The following is a 16,468-nucleotide window of genomic DNA, read 5'->3' on the forward strand; positions in this document are numbered from 1 at the left end:
GCGGCCCCGGACGGCGCGCGGGGGTTTCCTCCTACGGCACGCGCGCGCCGGAAGCAGCTGCAGAGGTGCGGGCCGGGCGCGGAGCCGCCGCGCCGCGGGAGTTGGAGGCGGGTGAGCGGCGGGGCCGGCCGGGGCTCGGAGCCTTGGTGCGCGGAGCCGGCGGGGCCGGGGCCGGCCGGGGCTCGGAGCCTTGGTGCGCGGAGCCTTGGTGCACGGAGCCGGCGGGGCCGGGGCCGGCCGGGGCTCGGAGCCTTGGTGCGCGGAGCCGGCGGGGCCGGGGCCGGCCGGGGCTCGGAGCCTTGGTGCGCGGAGCCGGCGGGGCCGGCCGGGGCTCGGAGCCTTGGTGCGCGGAGCCGGCGGGGCCGGCCGGGGCTCGGAGCCTTGGTGCGCGGAGCCGGCGGGGCCGGCCGGGGCTCGGAGCCTTGGTGCGCGGAGCCGGTGGGGCCGGGGCCGGCCGGGGCTCGGAGCCTTGGTGCGCGGAGCCGGTGGGGCCGGGGCTCGGAGCCTTGGTGCGCGGAGCCGGTGGGGCCGGGGCCGGCCGGGGCTCGGAGCCTTGGTGCACGGAGCCGCCGGGGCCGGGGCCGATCGCCTGGCCGATCGCGGGGCTCGCTGAGCTCCGTGTCCCGGGGCCGCCTCCCCGCCCGCTCTGCCAGCACGTGCTGCGCGGTCGCGGGGCTCTGTCCGGGGCAGCGGCAGCCTCGGGTGCGGCGGTGCGGAGCTCCGTCAGCCGGACTGCCCACGGGCTGGGGGGAATGAGGTGGCGGCGGGAGCGGGGGCAGGACGGGCTGCTCTGGGCTGGGGGCTGCTGGGTCAGCACCCGGGATGGCTTGTAAACATTGCCATCTAATCCTCTTTAAAACCCGTTTGTCAGATGACTTTGATTCTCGGTTTAATTTGTGGTTTTTTGGGTTTTTTTTTTTTGAAGGGAAGGATCTTCCTACTTGTGCATCATCTGGGAGTCACTTTTAACATCAATAGTCTGCAGTGAATGTTTGGAGGCTGTAAAAATCCCATTGCAAACACCTTCACTGGTATGTCTGGTGGGTATGTCTGGTGCAGGATCAGTATCCTTATTGTTTCTAGAGGGATAAATGAGACATGAGTGTGTCACTCAGCTGATTTCCTAATAAATATTTCAGAATAAATCTATGTGATTAGTTTAGCAATAGGGTATGCTGTAATATTTAAAGTCCGTATTAGTATTTAAGCGTCTCAGGTCTGCTCTCCACGGTTCTTTATTCTCACCCATACTCCTTCAGTAGGCTCTTTCCCATCCTTTAGAGTTTTCAAGAATAGTCTATGAATTCTTTATTTGGGGTATCTGTGACTTCAAGGGAATAAGGACAGTCAGAAATACACTAAGAGAGGTGGAAACCCGCTTGACCAGTGAGGACAGTTTGATACAGTGGTTTGCCCTGGGTGAAGTGCTATGGGTTGGTTGGTACTTTCAAGATTAATTTTGGGGAGCATTGTGGTTTTGACCTGCTATGGCAGCAGCATGGAGAGTTGCCATATTTTGTTGTCTGTCAAAGTGTTTGTGCTGCAGGATGGAAAGCCAGGGGAGCAGTGGTGGTCCATGCAGATGTTTGCAGTGATGTTGCTGGCATAGCAGCCACATCACAGCCTGGTAGAATATGCTTTTCATGAGACTGGCACTGATGATGGACAGATTGGTAACTGTAGGTGGTCAAGCAAAGATAAGTGCTAATGCATCAGTCATTCTATTAATATAACCCCCAACACAGTGCTTCCAATTCTCTTGTCACAGTGATGCATTAGAATGATGGTTGTGAAAAAGTGGAACTGGTGGGATTGTAAATCCTCATTGGAATTCTGCTGCTGTTAATAATTTTATTCGGTTTACACATGCTTGTGTTATTTTTTCTTGTGAGGTGGGAATTAATTTGACTTTTGATAGTACGCACTAGAAAAGTAAGAATCCTGGAGAAGTAGATACTTCTAGCCTTGATGAAAATTTATGTCTTAAGTAAGTGTAAGCAGACAATAATTTTATACAAAAGGTTTCAAAATACTGGAGTGCTTTTGCAAATGCATCAGGAATTTTTATGACATATTATTCAGAAATAAAAGAATAATGATTGATTGTTAGATAAAGAAAGCCCAGTGGTGCAAAAAATCTGAAGTGACCTGTGTAGTCTGCTTCATGAAGAGACCTTTGTTATATTACACTAGTTAGATTGGCAGAGAGCACAACACAGGGCTGTTGGAATTAGAGTAAAGCCATTCTTGGTGGCTGGCCACAATAGAGCAGCTTCTGTTGTGTTCATAGGATGGCTTCTGCACTTACAGATTGTGTTTATTTGAGAGAATAAATACTTTGCTTAAGATAAAATAGTCACCTCTAAACAAAAGTAGGAAGAGATTGTTTAAATTATTATAACAAGTGATTATATATCATTATATTAAAGAAATAACTACTTTGCTGTATGTGATAATAGAAAATAGTCAATCAGTATGAGTGATAATGTTGGTAGGCATGAAACAAAAGCAGGTTTTTTTCATTCTTTGTTTTACAACAGCTTTGTACCTACTGGGAGAACAGATGATTCCAAATACAGCATAATAAACTTGAGGTTTGAGCTCTCAAGTCTTTGTTAGTGGAATCTTCTGATATTGATCCTAACAGTTTAGACTCACCATGGTTGTTGTTAAAGCTGTGTTAGGTCACATAATTCAAGAAATGGGTTATTTTCTTTTTCTGTAGAAAGACATAAAAGATGCTCAAGATGCTGGGAAATGCATTTTCCTCCCTTTAAACGTTTTTTTTCTTTTGGTATATTGAAATACATCCTTATTTTATCTCATTGGTCTCAGCTAGATTTGTTTGTTTTGTCTTCTGTATAAAATTGGTCGTCTTCTCCTACTTGTTTACCTTGCCAACATTTTAAGCAATGTACTTGATGGTTGATTCTGCCTGATTAACTTTCTTAATTTCATTCCTCTAAATGCAAATGAGATTTTTCTTCCACCCGCATAGTTTGTTGTCTGGTGTACTTTTTTTTTGCTGATCTGTTGAGTTTTGTGATAGCATATCTCTACCTTTTTTCCAGCTTGTGTTTTTGTTTTTGTCAAAATACTGGTGTTAATTCATGCTCATTTCACTGAGGTGCAACAGTGATAAAAAAGGGAGTGTTTTTATCAGCTTTGCTACTTGATAATAGAATGAATGGAGTGTGTGTGTTGGGAGTGTTGGTGCCTGCTGCCAGTGATGTGTGTTGGGATGTTGGTGGTGGTTTGACAGACATGTCACCGAATCTGCAGGAAAAACACAAACCCTCCAACAACATTTTTCATGTTATAATAGAGTCAAGGCATTACTTTATTCTCTGGCCAGGATGTTGTTCTGGCCAGGATGTACCACAGAAATCATTTCGTCTACAAATAGCCCGGGTGTGCAGAGAGAATAATTTCCATGGTACATAGCTTTTACTCGATTTTTCAGGTATTTTATACAGTAAAAATACATAGGAAAATATTGGGTCGGTGTTCGTTGGTCCAAAGTTGAGCAAACCCTCGATATTCAGTCTCTCATTGGACCTGAATCTCCTCGCCTCTGATGCTAATTAGATTCTTTATTCTTCAGTTTTTCTTATCAGTGTTTTTTTCCGGGCCAAGATGTCTTCAGCCCTGCTGGAGGGTGGCAGCTGGGGTAGCTGTTTGTGATAGTCACTGATGTCCTGTGAATTTTCTGTTAATAGCCTTTATCTTTCTGGTTATCTTCGGGGTCACTCCCAATCTGTTAATGTGCTAAGTCCATCAGACCTCATCTGGTACAACAATGCCCTGAAAGAAACCTAAAATTCTTTTTCTCGGGGTAAAGACCAGCAAAACCTTTGACTAAAGTTATACAAAATTTTTAACCTGGTGTGTTTTCTGACAGACAGAGCATGACAACAGCATGAGGTGTAAGTTTGCACTCAGCTTCAGTAGCATTTAGCTGAGCTATGTTGCTTTTTGAACATTGTGTTCACTTAACAGTTTCAGTAACTGCAGGCAGCAGGGCAGGGCTGCTACTGTGGAAATGGGAAAAAAAGAAAAGCAACCCACTTGAAAACTTTATCTGAATTCAGCTTCTATTGGTCTAAAACACTGAGGGTTGGCATCAAGTACCTCAATTTCTGTGCATGTGAGAGATGGGTGGGCTGTGGATGAGCAGGGGTAGGAGTGGGTGCTTTGGGCAGTTGAGGGGCTTTCCAGCTGTGGGCAAGTATGGACACAAGGAATGGTCCACCCTGGGGCAAGGGCTGGGCAGGAGGGACCAGGTATGAAGTGTTTGAGGACTGACTGTGTGATGCCTTTTCAGTGAAATGATTTTTGTCCTGCCCTAGCTAATTCTGTCCCTCCCAGTACATAAACACACAGGAGTGATCAAGTACTGTTCTGGGCACAAAGAAAAGAGGACTGTGGAGACAGTAAGAGCAGATAGAGCACCCTGCTGGTAATGTGGGAAGGAGGGCACGGGGCTTGTCCTAGGAGCTGTTCATGCACATCTAGCCCTCGTGTGCATTTTTAAGGCTTTAGCAAAAGTTAGTGAAGTACAGAATAAAGAAAAGTTCATGCAGTTACTGTGAAACTGCCAGGAAGGTGCTTCTGATGATGCACCTGAACCATCCAATGCAGCAATATGAGCAATGGCTTCAGATTTAGTAACTCTTACACGGAGCTTGCTGGAGAGGGCAGGCACAGTGGATCCCTTGTGGTTTTGTCCTTACCAAAACTGGCATCAGCTGGTTGGTTTACTCGACTTTTGATTTATAACCTGTAGCTACATCAGACTGATTCTGTGTCTTGGTTATAGAACAAATTTAAGGTCAAGTCTTTCATAAAATGGAACCATATTTTAAGAAGATAGTCTGGTTCATTTAAACCAATGCTAGGGTCAAAATCTCTGAACATAGATGCATCTTATAGTTGAAGAAGGAGCTTCTTTGTCAGGATTTACTGTCTTACCAAAAAAAAAGCCTTTGTTAAATCAAGCTTTTCATTAGCCTCTCATCACATGCAACTGAATCTTATTTTTCTTTACAAAGACAGATCATAGGGTATAGGTGGTTAAAACATTTAGATTTTACCTATTTTACTTAACAGAAAAAAAAGTGTTTGTAATGAATATATATACATTTTTTGCTAACCTCAGTTTCTTTTTTTAGTAGGTAAGTGAATGGATCTTCAGAAGCAGAGTTGCTAAAATTGACAGAAAAGTAAGTATGTGTTATTTTTTGCTAAAGTGTATATCTGACTTAGTGCTACTTTTGTTTACAGTTGATAAATCCTTTTGTCATGTTGATTCTTAACAGCTATATTAATCAACATTTTCAAATAGCCTCCTAAGTTTATTTCTGGTTAAGTGTTTTTACTTTGTGGAAGTAGGTAACATTATGTATTTCTTCTGAATATGACCTGCTTTTGCTTTTCCTTATTGACTGTTTTTTACAGCTAGAGCTACTATTGTGAAGGGAAGGTTTGAAAAGTATAATACTAGCAATTGCTGCATTTTGATCTCTTTTCAAACAGTTGAGTTGATGAAATAATTCAAAGTTATTATATTAAAAAGTAGAAATTATTAAATAAATAGATACTGAACTACTTTTTTTAAAGTTCCAGTGTTTTTAGCAGAGCAGTATCAAAATTGCTGTAAGGCATGTGTGCATACATTTACACATACATCTAGTGTTTCCAATATGCATATATTTATATAGAGCTGTTTATAGTATCTCTAAATCCTGTAATTTTACTGATTATACTGCACTAAATTCCAGCTGTCCAGTTGTTCTGGCCAATACTGTTCTGTAACTAGAAACAGTTATGTAAAAGGACTAATTAAAAAAAATGTATGTACAGGGCTTGTGCATAATACATTATATTGGGAGGAGTCTGGGAACCTTTATTTTTCTGCTCACTATCCTTTTGTCGATTCATAACGAGTCTGGTTTTCACTAATTGTATTTTTATTGTCTTTAGTGGCGTATCGAAGAGATGAAATGTGGTCTGAAGGGCGATATGACTATGATAGAGTTCCAAGGGAACGTCTCCCTCCAAGGATTCATGGTGATGTAAGTGTATAGTAAGCATTATAGCATTAAGCATTATACTATACCTTTATACAATCACTGGTACCATAAGGGCTGAATTTATGTACTTGTGTAAGTTCCTAGTATACCACAAGTTATTTTCTTTTCCTGTTCTTTGAAACCAATAACATAGCAAGTGTTAATTTAGTAGCTAATGCTACTGCTATAAACTTTCAAAAGATGATTAAACCATGTTGAAAGTTTTCCCTCTATAATTAAATTTGTAAGGCCTAAGGATTAAGTATAAGTGGTGTCCAGTTAGATTTAGGAAGTTATTCCACTGTCAGACTGGCATGGTTTTTAATGTTTGCTGTTTCCCCATGCAACTTTTTCTTTTAAGATTAAGTCCCATATTTAGAATTAACTTGGTTTTACTTTTGTTTATTCATTACAGATTCTCAGCCTTTAAAAACAATATGATTTTCTTTATTTTGTGGTTTAGAGTGATTACCATAGAATAGTAAACATTGTGCCGAAGAAACCTCCTCTACTTGAGAGACCTGGGGACGGGAATTACAGTCGCTATGACAACTACAGTCACGCTGACTACAGAGACTATGACGAGGGTCGTAGTTTTGGCCATGACCGAAGAAGTGGCCCTCCACACCGAGGTGTACGTAAGGTGATTCTTCTCACATGTTTATGATGTTTGTTTTCACGTTAATGCTTGAATAATTGATAATTATTGTAATCATCGTTGCCCCCTGCAACCCAGCTGTTTGAAATTCTGTAATTTCAAGCTGTTGATGGTAATTTATATTTCAAAGAGGAAATTCTTCTTTAAGTCAGAGTGTATGTATATGGTTGGGAAACTTTTGTAGTTTTTGTGTTTTGTATGGTGTTCCAAAGTTGCTCTCTTCAGTACTGACAGAGGAAGAAAATAAGAGTAATGGGGTACAGTGAATAAATTGAGAAGATACTTGCTGTGAGGATTAATATTTTTTTTAGCTCACTGAAGGCTTTGGTTTTGCAGTAATTAAGTACCATTTGGCAACTAACTGTAGCTGACATCTGATGTTGAGATACATGTCACACAGTTGTTTTGCATGTATGTTTTGCAGGATGAATCAGGATACAGATGGGCAAGGGATGATCATCCTACAAGACCTGAATACAGGTATTTTTTGACTCTAGTAGTGCCATGCATAGGTTGCAAATATTTAGGGCATTTTGCTTTGTTATCAAAACCGTTGGTAGAGCAGACCAGTGAAATAACAGGGAAAGGACATCTGTTGAAGTAAGAGACAATGGTGGAAAAATGGTTTTTAGTTGTATTGTTTGCTATAGAAATTAAAGAAATTATATAATTGTTTCTATTAGTATTTCCTTAGTAAGGACAGGAGACATAATTATATCATCTTCAGGATGGTAACCTGGAAGTGTAAGTAATTTAATGCATCTGTGATCAGTCACACTTCTTACATAATTTCAGAGAATTCTTTGATCTGTTACTTGATTCAATGACTGCAGTACAATATAATGATGCTTGTGCCATTTTAATGGTTGGTTGAATGGATAACAGGATTATGAAGTTCACAACCTTATTCTGAGCACACTATTTTCTCAGCTGAACTGATGAGTATATATTTCCATCATATGTTATATTCATTTCAATGAACCCTCCCAGTCTATGCCTCAGGTTCTGATTTATGAAATATAAGGACTAGTATTAAATCATAGGGCTGTAATATACATATGCCTGCAATGATGTTTGATATGGGATTATTTGAGTTGGCAAAGTGCACAGGATAGTTACACTCAAAATTTACAGACAAGGATGAAACTCTCCTTAAATATTTAGATAATTGATTGTTAGTACAGCTGAAGTATTAGCAGTCTGATCTAAGAATGTTGTCTCATGGCTGTGCTTTTATCTGCCACATCCTGTGTTTCCCCTTTTTGAGATGTCTATTATACCAGGCCTGTATTTGTATATATTGCATCATGCTGTTAGTCATAGTATCATAGAATAACTCCTTGTTACTGCTGAACATTTAAAACTATGGTTGTACTGTACAAAGATCAACAAAAGTAAACCAAGTTAGCTGTAGACATGTGGTCAATTAGAAAAACTGCTGTTAAACTAGCAGCAAGTTTAAAAAGAAGACTGCAAGCATGTCAGGAGAAGCTCAGACAGAGCAAGCCTGACAAGCTTGCTCAAGGCCTTAGTCTTGTGGTGTTGCAAACTCAATATGTAGTTGTTAGTAGCAATGTCCATACAGGGCCACACAGTTGCAGTAGATATCTATTCCGCTGCATGTGATGATCTAGACATAACATAGGTGGGTTATTCTATAATCTTACCATAAAAGAAATCCTTCACGTATCATAAGGGTCTGTGTGCAATAGACTTCTTTCAGAATTGCATTCTTGGGGCTAGAAGCAATCATAAACGGTTTTGAAAAGGAGTGTTTAATAAAAACTTGAGTAAAAATTCTTCAATTTTTCCTCTCAGTTTAGAAAAATCAGGGGTTTTAAAGCTGAGGAAAAAACCAAAATGGCTGAGAAGACTGAGTTAGTGTCAGGCAGTTTATTGTACACAGAACAAGAGTGGCACCCAGTGGTCAAAGAGATTGTCTTAAATGCATCCTGATTTCTTATTTTTAAAATGAAAAGTTAAAATGCCAGCTCATTTTGTGAAAGGCTTTAAAAGTTTGTTGTGGGGTATATGGTAGTCCCATCTGATTCTTTATTATATACTTCAGGCTAAATAACTGTTAACAATTCCAGTAATGGAAGAACTTCATAAAGATCCATGGTTTAGTTGAGCATATGGGAATATATTTGCAATTAAATGAAACCCTACTGCTTTATTCTATAAATATAGTAAATAATCTTGAAATTAAAGTCTTGTGATCAGACTGCTAAACCGTTTGTAGTGTTCCATGTTTGTAATAAACCATTATGATTTTTTACATATTGCCCACTATTGAGCAATGTAGTAGATCTCAACAGAGGAAATCAAAGTACATTTCTAGGTATATGTTGTCTCCTGTGGTGAAAATGCTAATTACTTTCTATTTCAAAGACATTTGCTCTACAAAACATGATATTAAAAAGTTATTTTATGAAAAAATGCCTTCTCTTTGGGTATGCTTAAAGTTGTTTTAGGTAAGTTCTTCTGGAATACATATCATTTTCTTTGAGGTAATAGAAGGAGGTTTGAGATTATTTTAGCCAGAAGGATTTTTTTAAAAAAGATTGCATGGAACATGGCTAAAGCATAGTTAGAAGCTAGACAGTCAGGAGACGTTTATGGTTGATGGGTTTTCATAGTACAGTGACAATAAATTCTTTAAAATAATTGCTGGTGTATTGACAGAAATAATGGCTTTCTTGAGTGTTTTTAAAAACCCAATTAGCTCAAAAACGTTCTGTAAGAAGTTGTTGTCAGTATGATGTTAGCATTTCCTTTTCAGTGTTCATCATTCACATTTTCCTGCTTTGGTTTTTGACAATATAACTGTCAAAAAGTATTTTCTGATCTCTTTGCATTTTTCTTCCCCCTGTCTTGATTTAGGGTGCTGAAAAACATTACTTAAGATTCTCCCAAAGTAAAATGCTGCTTATCTGAAGTATCAAAAGTCCTTAAATGAGTCCGGTGTGCAGTTTGGGCACCACAATATGAGAGAAATATTAATCTATTAGAAAGTGTCCAAAGGAGGGCAACAAAGATGGTGAAGAGCCTTGAGGTGAAGCTGTGTGAGGAGCAGCTGAGGTCACTTGGTCTGTTCAGCCTGGAGGAGACTGAGGGGAGACCTCATTGCAACTACAGCTTCCTCCTGTGGGGGGAGAGGAGGGGCAGACACTGATCTCTTCTGTGTGGTGACAGTGACAGGACCTGAGAGAATGGGCTGGAGCTGTGTCAGGGGAGGTTTAGGTTGGATATTAGAAGAAAATGGTTCTTCACCCAGAGGGTGGTTGGGCACTGGAACAGGCTCCCCAGGGCAGTGGTCACAGCACCAAACCTGACAGAGTTCAAGAAGCACTTGGACAATGCCCTCAGACACATGGTGTGACTCTTGAGGATGTCCTGTATCTGGACTTCAGTGATCCTTGTGGGTCCCCTCCAGCTCCTCCATGTTCTGTGATTCTGCAATTCTCTGAAACTTTGCTGTTCAAGAAACCAGCTGTTGGGGATTTTTTTGTATTTTTTTTCCAATTTTTCTTTGGTGGTATTTTGTTGGGGTTTTTTTAAGCTTCTTGCTTTTTTCTTAAAAACAGGAAGTGCTTGCTTGCTTAGCATTTGCAGAGCTGTGTCTTCAGCTGTGATGTGTCTGCTGACCAGCAGCAGTTCTCCATGAGTGACAGGAGCATTGTTGAGGTTCTACACTTGACTTAGCTGTCTTTTTCTCTTGTCTTCCTTGTTATAGGGTTATGCTCCAGTTTCCAAGCAGCTGTTATTTACATGGTAGACATTATCATGTCTAGCACTGAGTGGAGCATTACTATTCCTTCTGCTATTTTCTGCACCACATGCTTCTTGAGAGTTGTTAGCCCTGTTTTATACTATGCTTAGTGAACAGCTGTCATCCTGACCATGACTTCTTTATGGCAAAGATATGTATTTTGTATGTTAAAAATAAAGTAATTCAGAAGATATGCAGGGCCTAGATTTCAAAATGAGTTCCCAGGTCTTTTTCTCCTGTTGTCACCTAAGGAATTCTGAACTCCAGGAACTGATGTGAATTTTGTTTTAGCTTGATATGAAGTGCCTCTTGGTTCAAGTGTAGTTGGCATCTATAAAGCATTATACATCATAATTTGTTGAAAATTTTCTGCACGCATTGTGGCAGTTTTAGTGTCTTGGTTGTTGATGCTATGAAAATTTTGAGTCTTAGCAATTAAAAGGAGTAGAGATCAATTAAGATGTGACTTCTTTGTACATTTATCTTTTACTGATGTTGATCACTTTCTGGAGCTGTGTTACTACTTGTCTTCAGCAATATATTAAGCTCATGTATGCAAAGCACTCATGCATGTCAGATTTTTTAAAAAGTTGCAGGGAACTATGCTGTTATGTGATGAAGGAGTCTCCTTCTCTACGGGCCTCATAGCAATGGAATTTGCATCCAAGTTCATTTTTATAAGGTCAAATGAACTTTCCAGTGTGCAGTGCTTTAGAAGATTGTTAGCTGCTGTTCACTTTAGTCATGCCAAATTTTAATCCTTTCGAGTGCACAGAGCATTACTTCATTCTTTTTTTTTTTTTTACCAACCAAACTGAGTTCAGAAGATATGAAATACATGAAACTTGGCAAGTTCAGATGGGTAAGACTCATCTTCAAAGAGAAATTACAAAATGACGCACTTGTAAATCCCAGCTACACATGCATTAAATTTGATCCTTAGAATTATCTGAGGCCCAGATTTTTGTAAAATAAGGATTGCCATAATTGTAGAATAAGTACTCTGCATCACTAGTAATACTGGTTTATGTAGACTCCTGAGAAGTGGCTTACAAAGGACATTTTTAATATCTCCCCTCCAGCTGTATATATGAATAATTTTTCCTTTGTTAATGAAGGAAACTTTTTGCTACTATGTGCATTGTTTCGTTTATTGTTTGTTGGTTGGGTTTTTCTCCTATGTTCTAAGGGAAATTAGGAAATAGTCTCAATCCAGTCTTTAATACTAATGCATTTGTCTATGTAAGCGAGATCTGCTTATTTCCTGGAGTGCTCAGGAAATATTTTGTAAGATATGGAAATACTGGACTAATTTTGGTGCTAGAAATGAGAGAAAGCTGTCTGGCAAAATATAGAAACTTAATTGCAAACAATTTGTGATATGTGAACAACTCAGATGGATCAATCAGTTCCTTCTTTTGTTGTAAAAGTATTTTAAATCACTGGCTTATTGTCTTTACTCTGAAAATTTTATGTGTTTCTCTAAACATTAAACTTGCAGTTACCGCTTTAGGGTGGCAAAGCATAATATATCTTGATTTTTGAAGATGCATACACCTTCACGGTGAGGTTGTATTTACTGAATGCCATGGAGAAAATTGGTTGCCAAGAGGGGGATAGAAGCCCAGCAATCCTGGCTTTTTGATCTCTGCTTGAACTGTCCTTCCCTTTAGTGATTAACCCCTTGTAAGTGCATGAAGTGATGACAGGATGTTGTACAGGTGTGGTCTGAAGATTGTACATTGGTAAGAATGGTTATTTTAAATGAAAACCTTTGATGAGTCTCCAGATGGAAGTTCAGGGTCACTGACTCTTTTCTCAATAAAGCAGCATTTATAGTATTGAGAGTTGACGTATGTCAAAGACCAAGGCAGTTGTCTTTACATTACCACTATACAATCATCTTTGAGTTACGGGGGTAAGTTGTTTCTTGGGTTTTTTTTTTCCTCCCTGTATATATTCTTTAATTAATGAAATAGTGAACCTGTTTAAATGTTACACTCTTTTAAAGGAGTGTATTGTATTATTGGAGACATTTAGGCTTTGGATTTAAACTTTCATGTAATGTAAGCTGATCTGTCTTGCTTATAGAAGATAAACTTAGCCAAAGGGATTTATGAGATGGTGCTTTAAATGTACATAAGTCTGCTGTTCTGTTGCAATATTTGACAGCTCTTAAGGGACACCATACAAGAACCTCATTCTTTATTAAAAAAAGTGTGTGGAGGGAAATAAATATGGCAGTCACCCAAGAAAAATGGTCTTGCTTTTGACAGAGATTGATAAGCAGAGTTGTAATCATACTCATTAGCACATGCCTTTTTCTTTTAATAAATAAATAGAATCTCTGCCAGAGCATTGAACCTCTCAGGTATTCGCACGACCGAGTAGAGCAGCTTGTTTATTCATATACAAAATTACAGTTTCCTTATAATAGATCATTGTGGTAGATTTGTTATACCTGTCTACAACTCCAGGCAAGGACTTGTCCATTGAAATCTTTTTCTCAGAAAACCCATTGTGTTGGGCTGCTAGCTAAATTAGTTTACTTTGGCTTATGATATTTTGGAGGGTGGAGGAGGAAAATTAGAACCTTTTGGAGCAAGATAATGGGTAATATGCAGCTTAAAAGTTGATGCTTGTTTAGACTAAATATTTAATGACTTCATATTCAGTTCAGGTCTTATTCAGCGGTCTTACTGATTCAGTAGTTAGTATGTTTTCTTTAAGAGCTATTTTCTGCTCCACTTTAGCTCTTTTGTGCTAGGGACAACCAATTTGTTTGCAAACTGAGGTTTATGTTTCATAATTTGGCTTTTGTTGCTCAGTAAGAGTTATATATATCTGACTGTATGCCAGCACTTTGGGTTCTGTAGGTCTGTAGGTTTTTATTTTGAGTGGATTTTAAGAACTCAGAACTTCTCATGCAGATACCATGTAGCATTTTAAAAATGCCCTATACTAAAGAGTGAGTATAATTAAGAGCAGCTTGGAACTGTCCACTGCTGCAGATCAACTGAAAGTAAAATAGTTTCAATTTGGACAAGTCTAGTTTTGTTGCTAGGATGAATCTTTTTTCTATTTAGCTTAGAACCCAGAGACTATCTATGTGGACACTGCCTGTTTTCTTACTAGGAATTTTATGCTGAACTCAGTTTCTGCTGCATATGGGCCCTGTTTGCATGTATCTAGAATTATGCCAGAAACCTCATTCAAAGCAAGACTGCTGTCATTGCACTTCTGAAATGTTTGGCACTTGAGAACGGGGAGAAAAGGAGAGACTAGTAGACAGGGTTTCAACCGTAGAACTTTTTTGCCCCCATCCTGTAATGTAAAAGTATGGGAAGGATGTGAAATTCCTCTTAGTGTTTCACAATGCCTGTTTTCTTTTGCCTTCATGCAAAAACCTATTAATAAGATTACACTGACAAGTCCTAATTATGTTAATTTCATTTAGAGCAAAATGCAAATACCGCAAGTGCTCCGGTTACTTGCTTAGTCATAAAATGTTGAAAACCAGTTGTCAATAAGAAATCTTGTCATCATTTAAAATGAAAACCATTGGAACCAGGTGCAATTTCTTCTATCTATGATGGTGTGGCAAGCACAGACTTCACCCATGGGAATTTTCTTCTTCCTGTGTTTTATAAACCAAGATCAAGTTTGGATGCTATTGAAACGGTCTCTAGAAACATAGGCGGTTCAAGCCTGGCCAATCGGCTTAGGGGGAGGTTTTGAATTGACCCAATCCAGATGATCTGTGAAAGTCTATATAAATTGGAATTAATAAAATGAGAATTTTGCCACATTCGAAAGCCTGACTCTTTCTCTCTGCTAGCGGTTCAACAGCGACATCATGGTGTAATTCACTGTTTTATTTTAGCTTGTGATAAATCTGCGTAAGGATCTTTGGACAATACCAAGAGATTATAGTAATTTTCCAAAGCAGAACCGGAGTAAGTTGTTGGTTTGTTGCACAACCATGTACTGTGCACTTTGGAAAGAAATGGAATGAGTTCTGGGAGAGAGGATGGTGGCTGGAATCTTGCACCACCTACATTTACTTTGAAGATGTTAAAAGTGGAGGTGTTCTTGGCTCTTCTTTTAGAGATTGGGGGTGTTGTGTATTTTACTAAACATTTTCTACATCATCTGATTCATGTTGGTAGCTCTTGCAATGTCCTGAAAAGGAAGGCAGGAGGATATTTTATTTTAGTTTCACTTTTCCTCCCCCTCGCCTCTATTAAGAGACAGAAGTATATTCAGTTAAGGATATAGTTCAGATTTTGATTGTTTTATCTCTTGGCGCAGAATTCTGGTGTTATAGAAGCTATCAATAGCTTCTTCAATTTATTTATAAAATTGTGTGAGTTACTTTCAGGCGAGGTTAGTGATTAAGCGCAAGCCTGTAAATGGAGTGTTTAATCCCTTTGACAATAGCAGTAATCTTTCTCAGATGGAAGGGATCATGAAAACATCTGACTTTTTAATCTAGGTTATAGACAGCACTCACCTGCGAATTACTGGAAGACCCTCCAGATTCTGTTCCACAGCAGTATGCTGTTTTATTGCCAGTCTTCAGCTCAGTGTCAAAAGTGAGAGCTGTGTCCACTATGGCTGGACCATAATGTAGATTAATGTTCTAGGTGAAAAGATGAATGTATTGGGACATAGAAGTCCCAGAGAATAGAGAGAAGGAAGTATTGTACGCTGCTGCCCAGTAGCACAAATTCAATGGGAGTGAAGTAAGAGTCCTTTGACAGTAAAGCTTTTTCCTTTATTGCACATGATGTGCTTTATGTACCTAAGTACCTCTATTCCCAAGCACTTCACATTTAGGAAGTGATTTAATTTTATCTTTAAGTAATCTTAAGACATAAAACTGACACAGTGGTTTGTGTTAGTCTTTGTTTCACAGAGCTTAAGCTGTACCACTGTGCTGTTTCTGATCCCTAGGCAACAGAAAATCTCCCCAATGTTGTATTCCTTGGTTTTCTGCTGTGCAGCAAGTCATAGCTTTGTCTGTTCTGTAGTTGTGTTTTTATCCTTGAGGAAACCAGAACTGATGGTTAATTGAAATAGCTCTCAGGCTTGTGCTTTTCCCCCAGCAGCCTTTGGTGAATGGTATATCACAGTATGGCTGTTTTTGTAACATTTCAGGAGCTCATCCTAGACTGTCAGCTTTAGTGAGAACTTAATGGTCAGGTTTCATCGAGGTTATCAGCTAAACTGCTTCCTGTTGCAACACTGCTGAGAGAACAAAATTGTGCTTTCAGGACTAAGTGTGAATTATGAATACAAAATATAAAGATTTGAGAGATGATGTATAAAAAGGATTAATTCTGTATTTGTTGTTAAGGGCAATAGGTCTATTTTGAAGTTACATGTGAGCACAAAATTTTGCATCTCTGTTAAATATTGTCCCTGCTCAATAAACCTTTTGAGTATGTGTTGGAATCTGAAGCATGTGCTTAACTGCTTTGCTGAATTGGGGCCTTCATTACCAAATTGCAGGTGTATGTTAGCTTAAGTATTTAAGGATAAAAATAACTGTAAAACAATACTTAGTTTGTTCTGTTCAATGTGTTACATTAATGGAAAACATCAGAAATGTTGTGCTGCTGCTATGCTGTCCGAAACAGATTTAATATAGTTAATGGCTTGAATGTTCTGTATGATATGGTCCAGTTAAAAATTAACATGGAGTGATGAAATGAAAATTCAAAAATTGAAAGTGAGATTCTATTTTAGGGTGCATAATATTATTGTAGAACAAGGCTCTCAAATCTTTGCCTGTTTAAAAGCGTGTTTCAATTATATTTTTTTAAATTCTTAGTGGATATTAGAGCATTTATTATACATGTGCAATAGCTGGGGCTCTGTAAACATTTCCATAATAAACTTCTCTGTATACGAGGGTTTAATAACGTGGTCATAAAAGTGTGTTTTGCACATAAAAGTGGTATA

The 16,468-nt window shown here is 39.2% G+C and overlaps 1 protein-coding gene across 4 annotated transcripts in view; it reads left to right on the top strand.

The window, feature by feature from the left end:
- The first annotated feature begins 61 nt into the window (after positions 1-61).
- PPHLN1 (periphilin 1) overlaps positions 62-16,468 on the top strand; it is a 55,021-nt gene continuing 38,614 nt past the window's right edge. Inside the window, exons 1-6 of one of the 4 annotated variants that reach the window (XM_085043517.1) lie at positions 62-111; positions 926-1,031; positions 5,172-5,222; positions 5,983-6,074; positions 6,535-6,705; positions 7,154-7,209. In XM_085043517.1, the coding sequence (XP_084899643.1) occupies position 5,222; positions 5,983-6,074; positions 6,535-6,705; positions 7,154-7,209 (320 nt within the window). In that variant the 5' untranslated portion in view covers positions 62-111; positions 926-1,031; positions 5,172-5,221. Of the gene's footprint in view, positions 112-925; positions 1,032-5,171; positions 5,223-5,982; positions 6,075-6,534; positions 6,715-7,153; positions 7,210-16,468 lie in introns of all 4 variants that reach the window. The other 3 variants (XM_085043502.1, XM_085043508.1, XM_085043492.1) reach the window with 3 other exon arrangements.

The sequence above is a fragment of the Lichenostomus cassidix genome, chromosome 1Aa (genome assembly GCF_008360975.1).
Source record: "Lichenostomus cassidix isolate B80296 chromosome 1Aa, HeHo_3.0, whole genome shotgun sequence".
NCBI lineage: Eukaryota > Metazoa > Chordata > Aves > Passeriformes > Meliphagidae > Lichenostomus > Lichenostomus cassidix.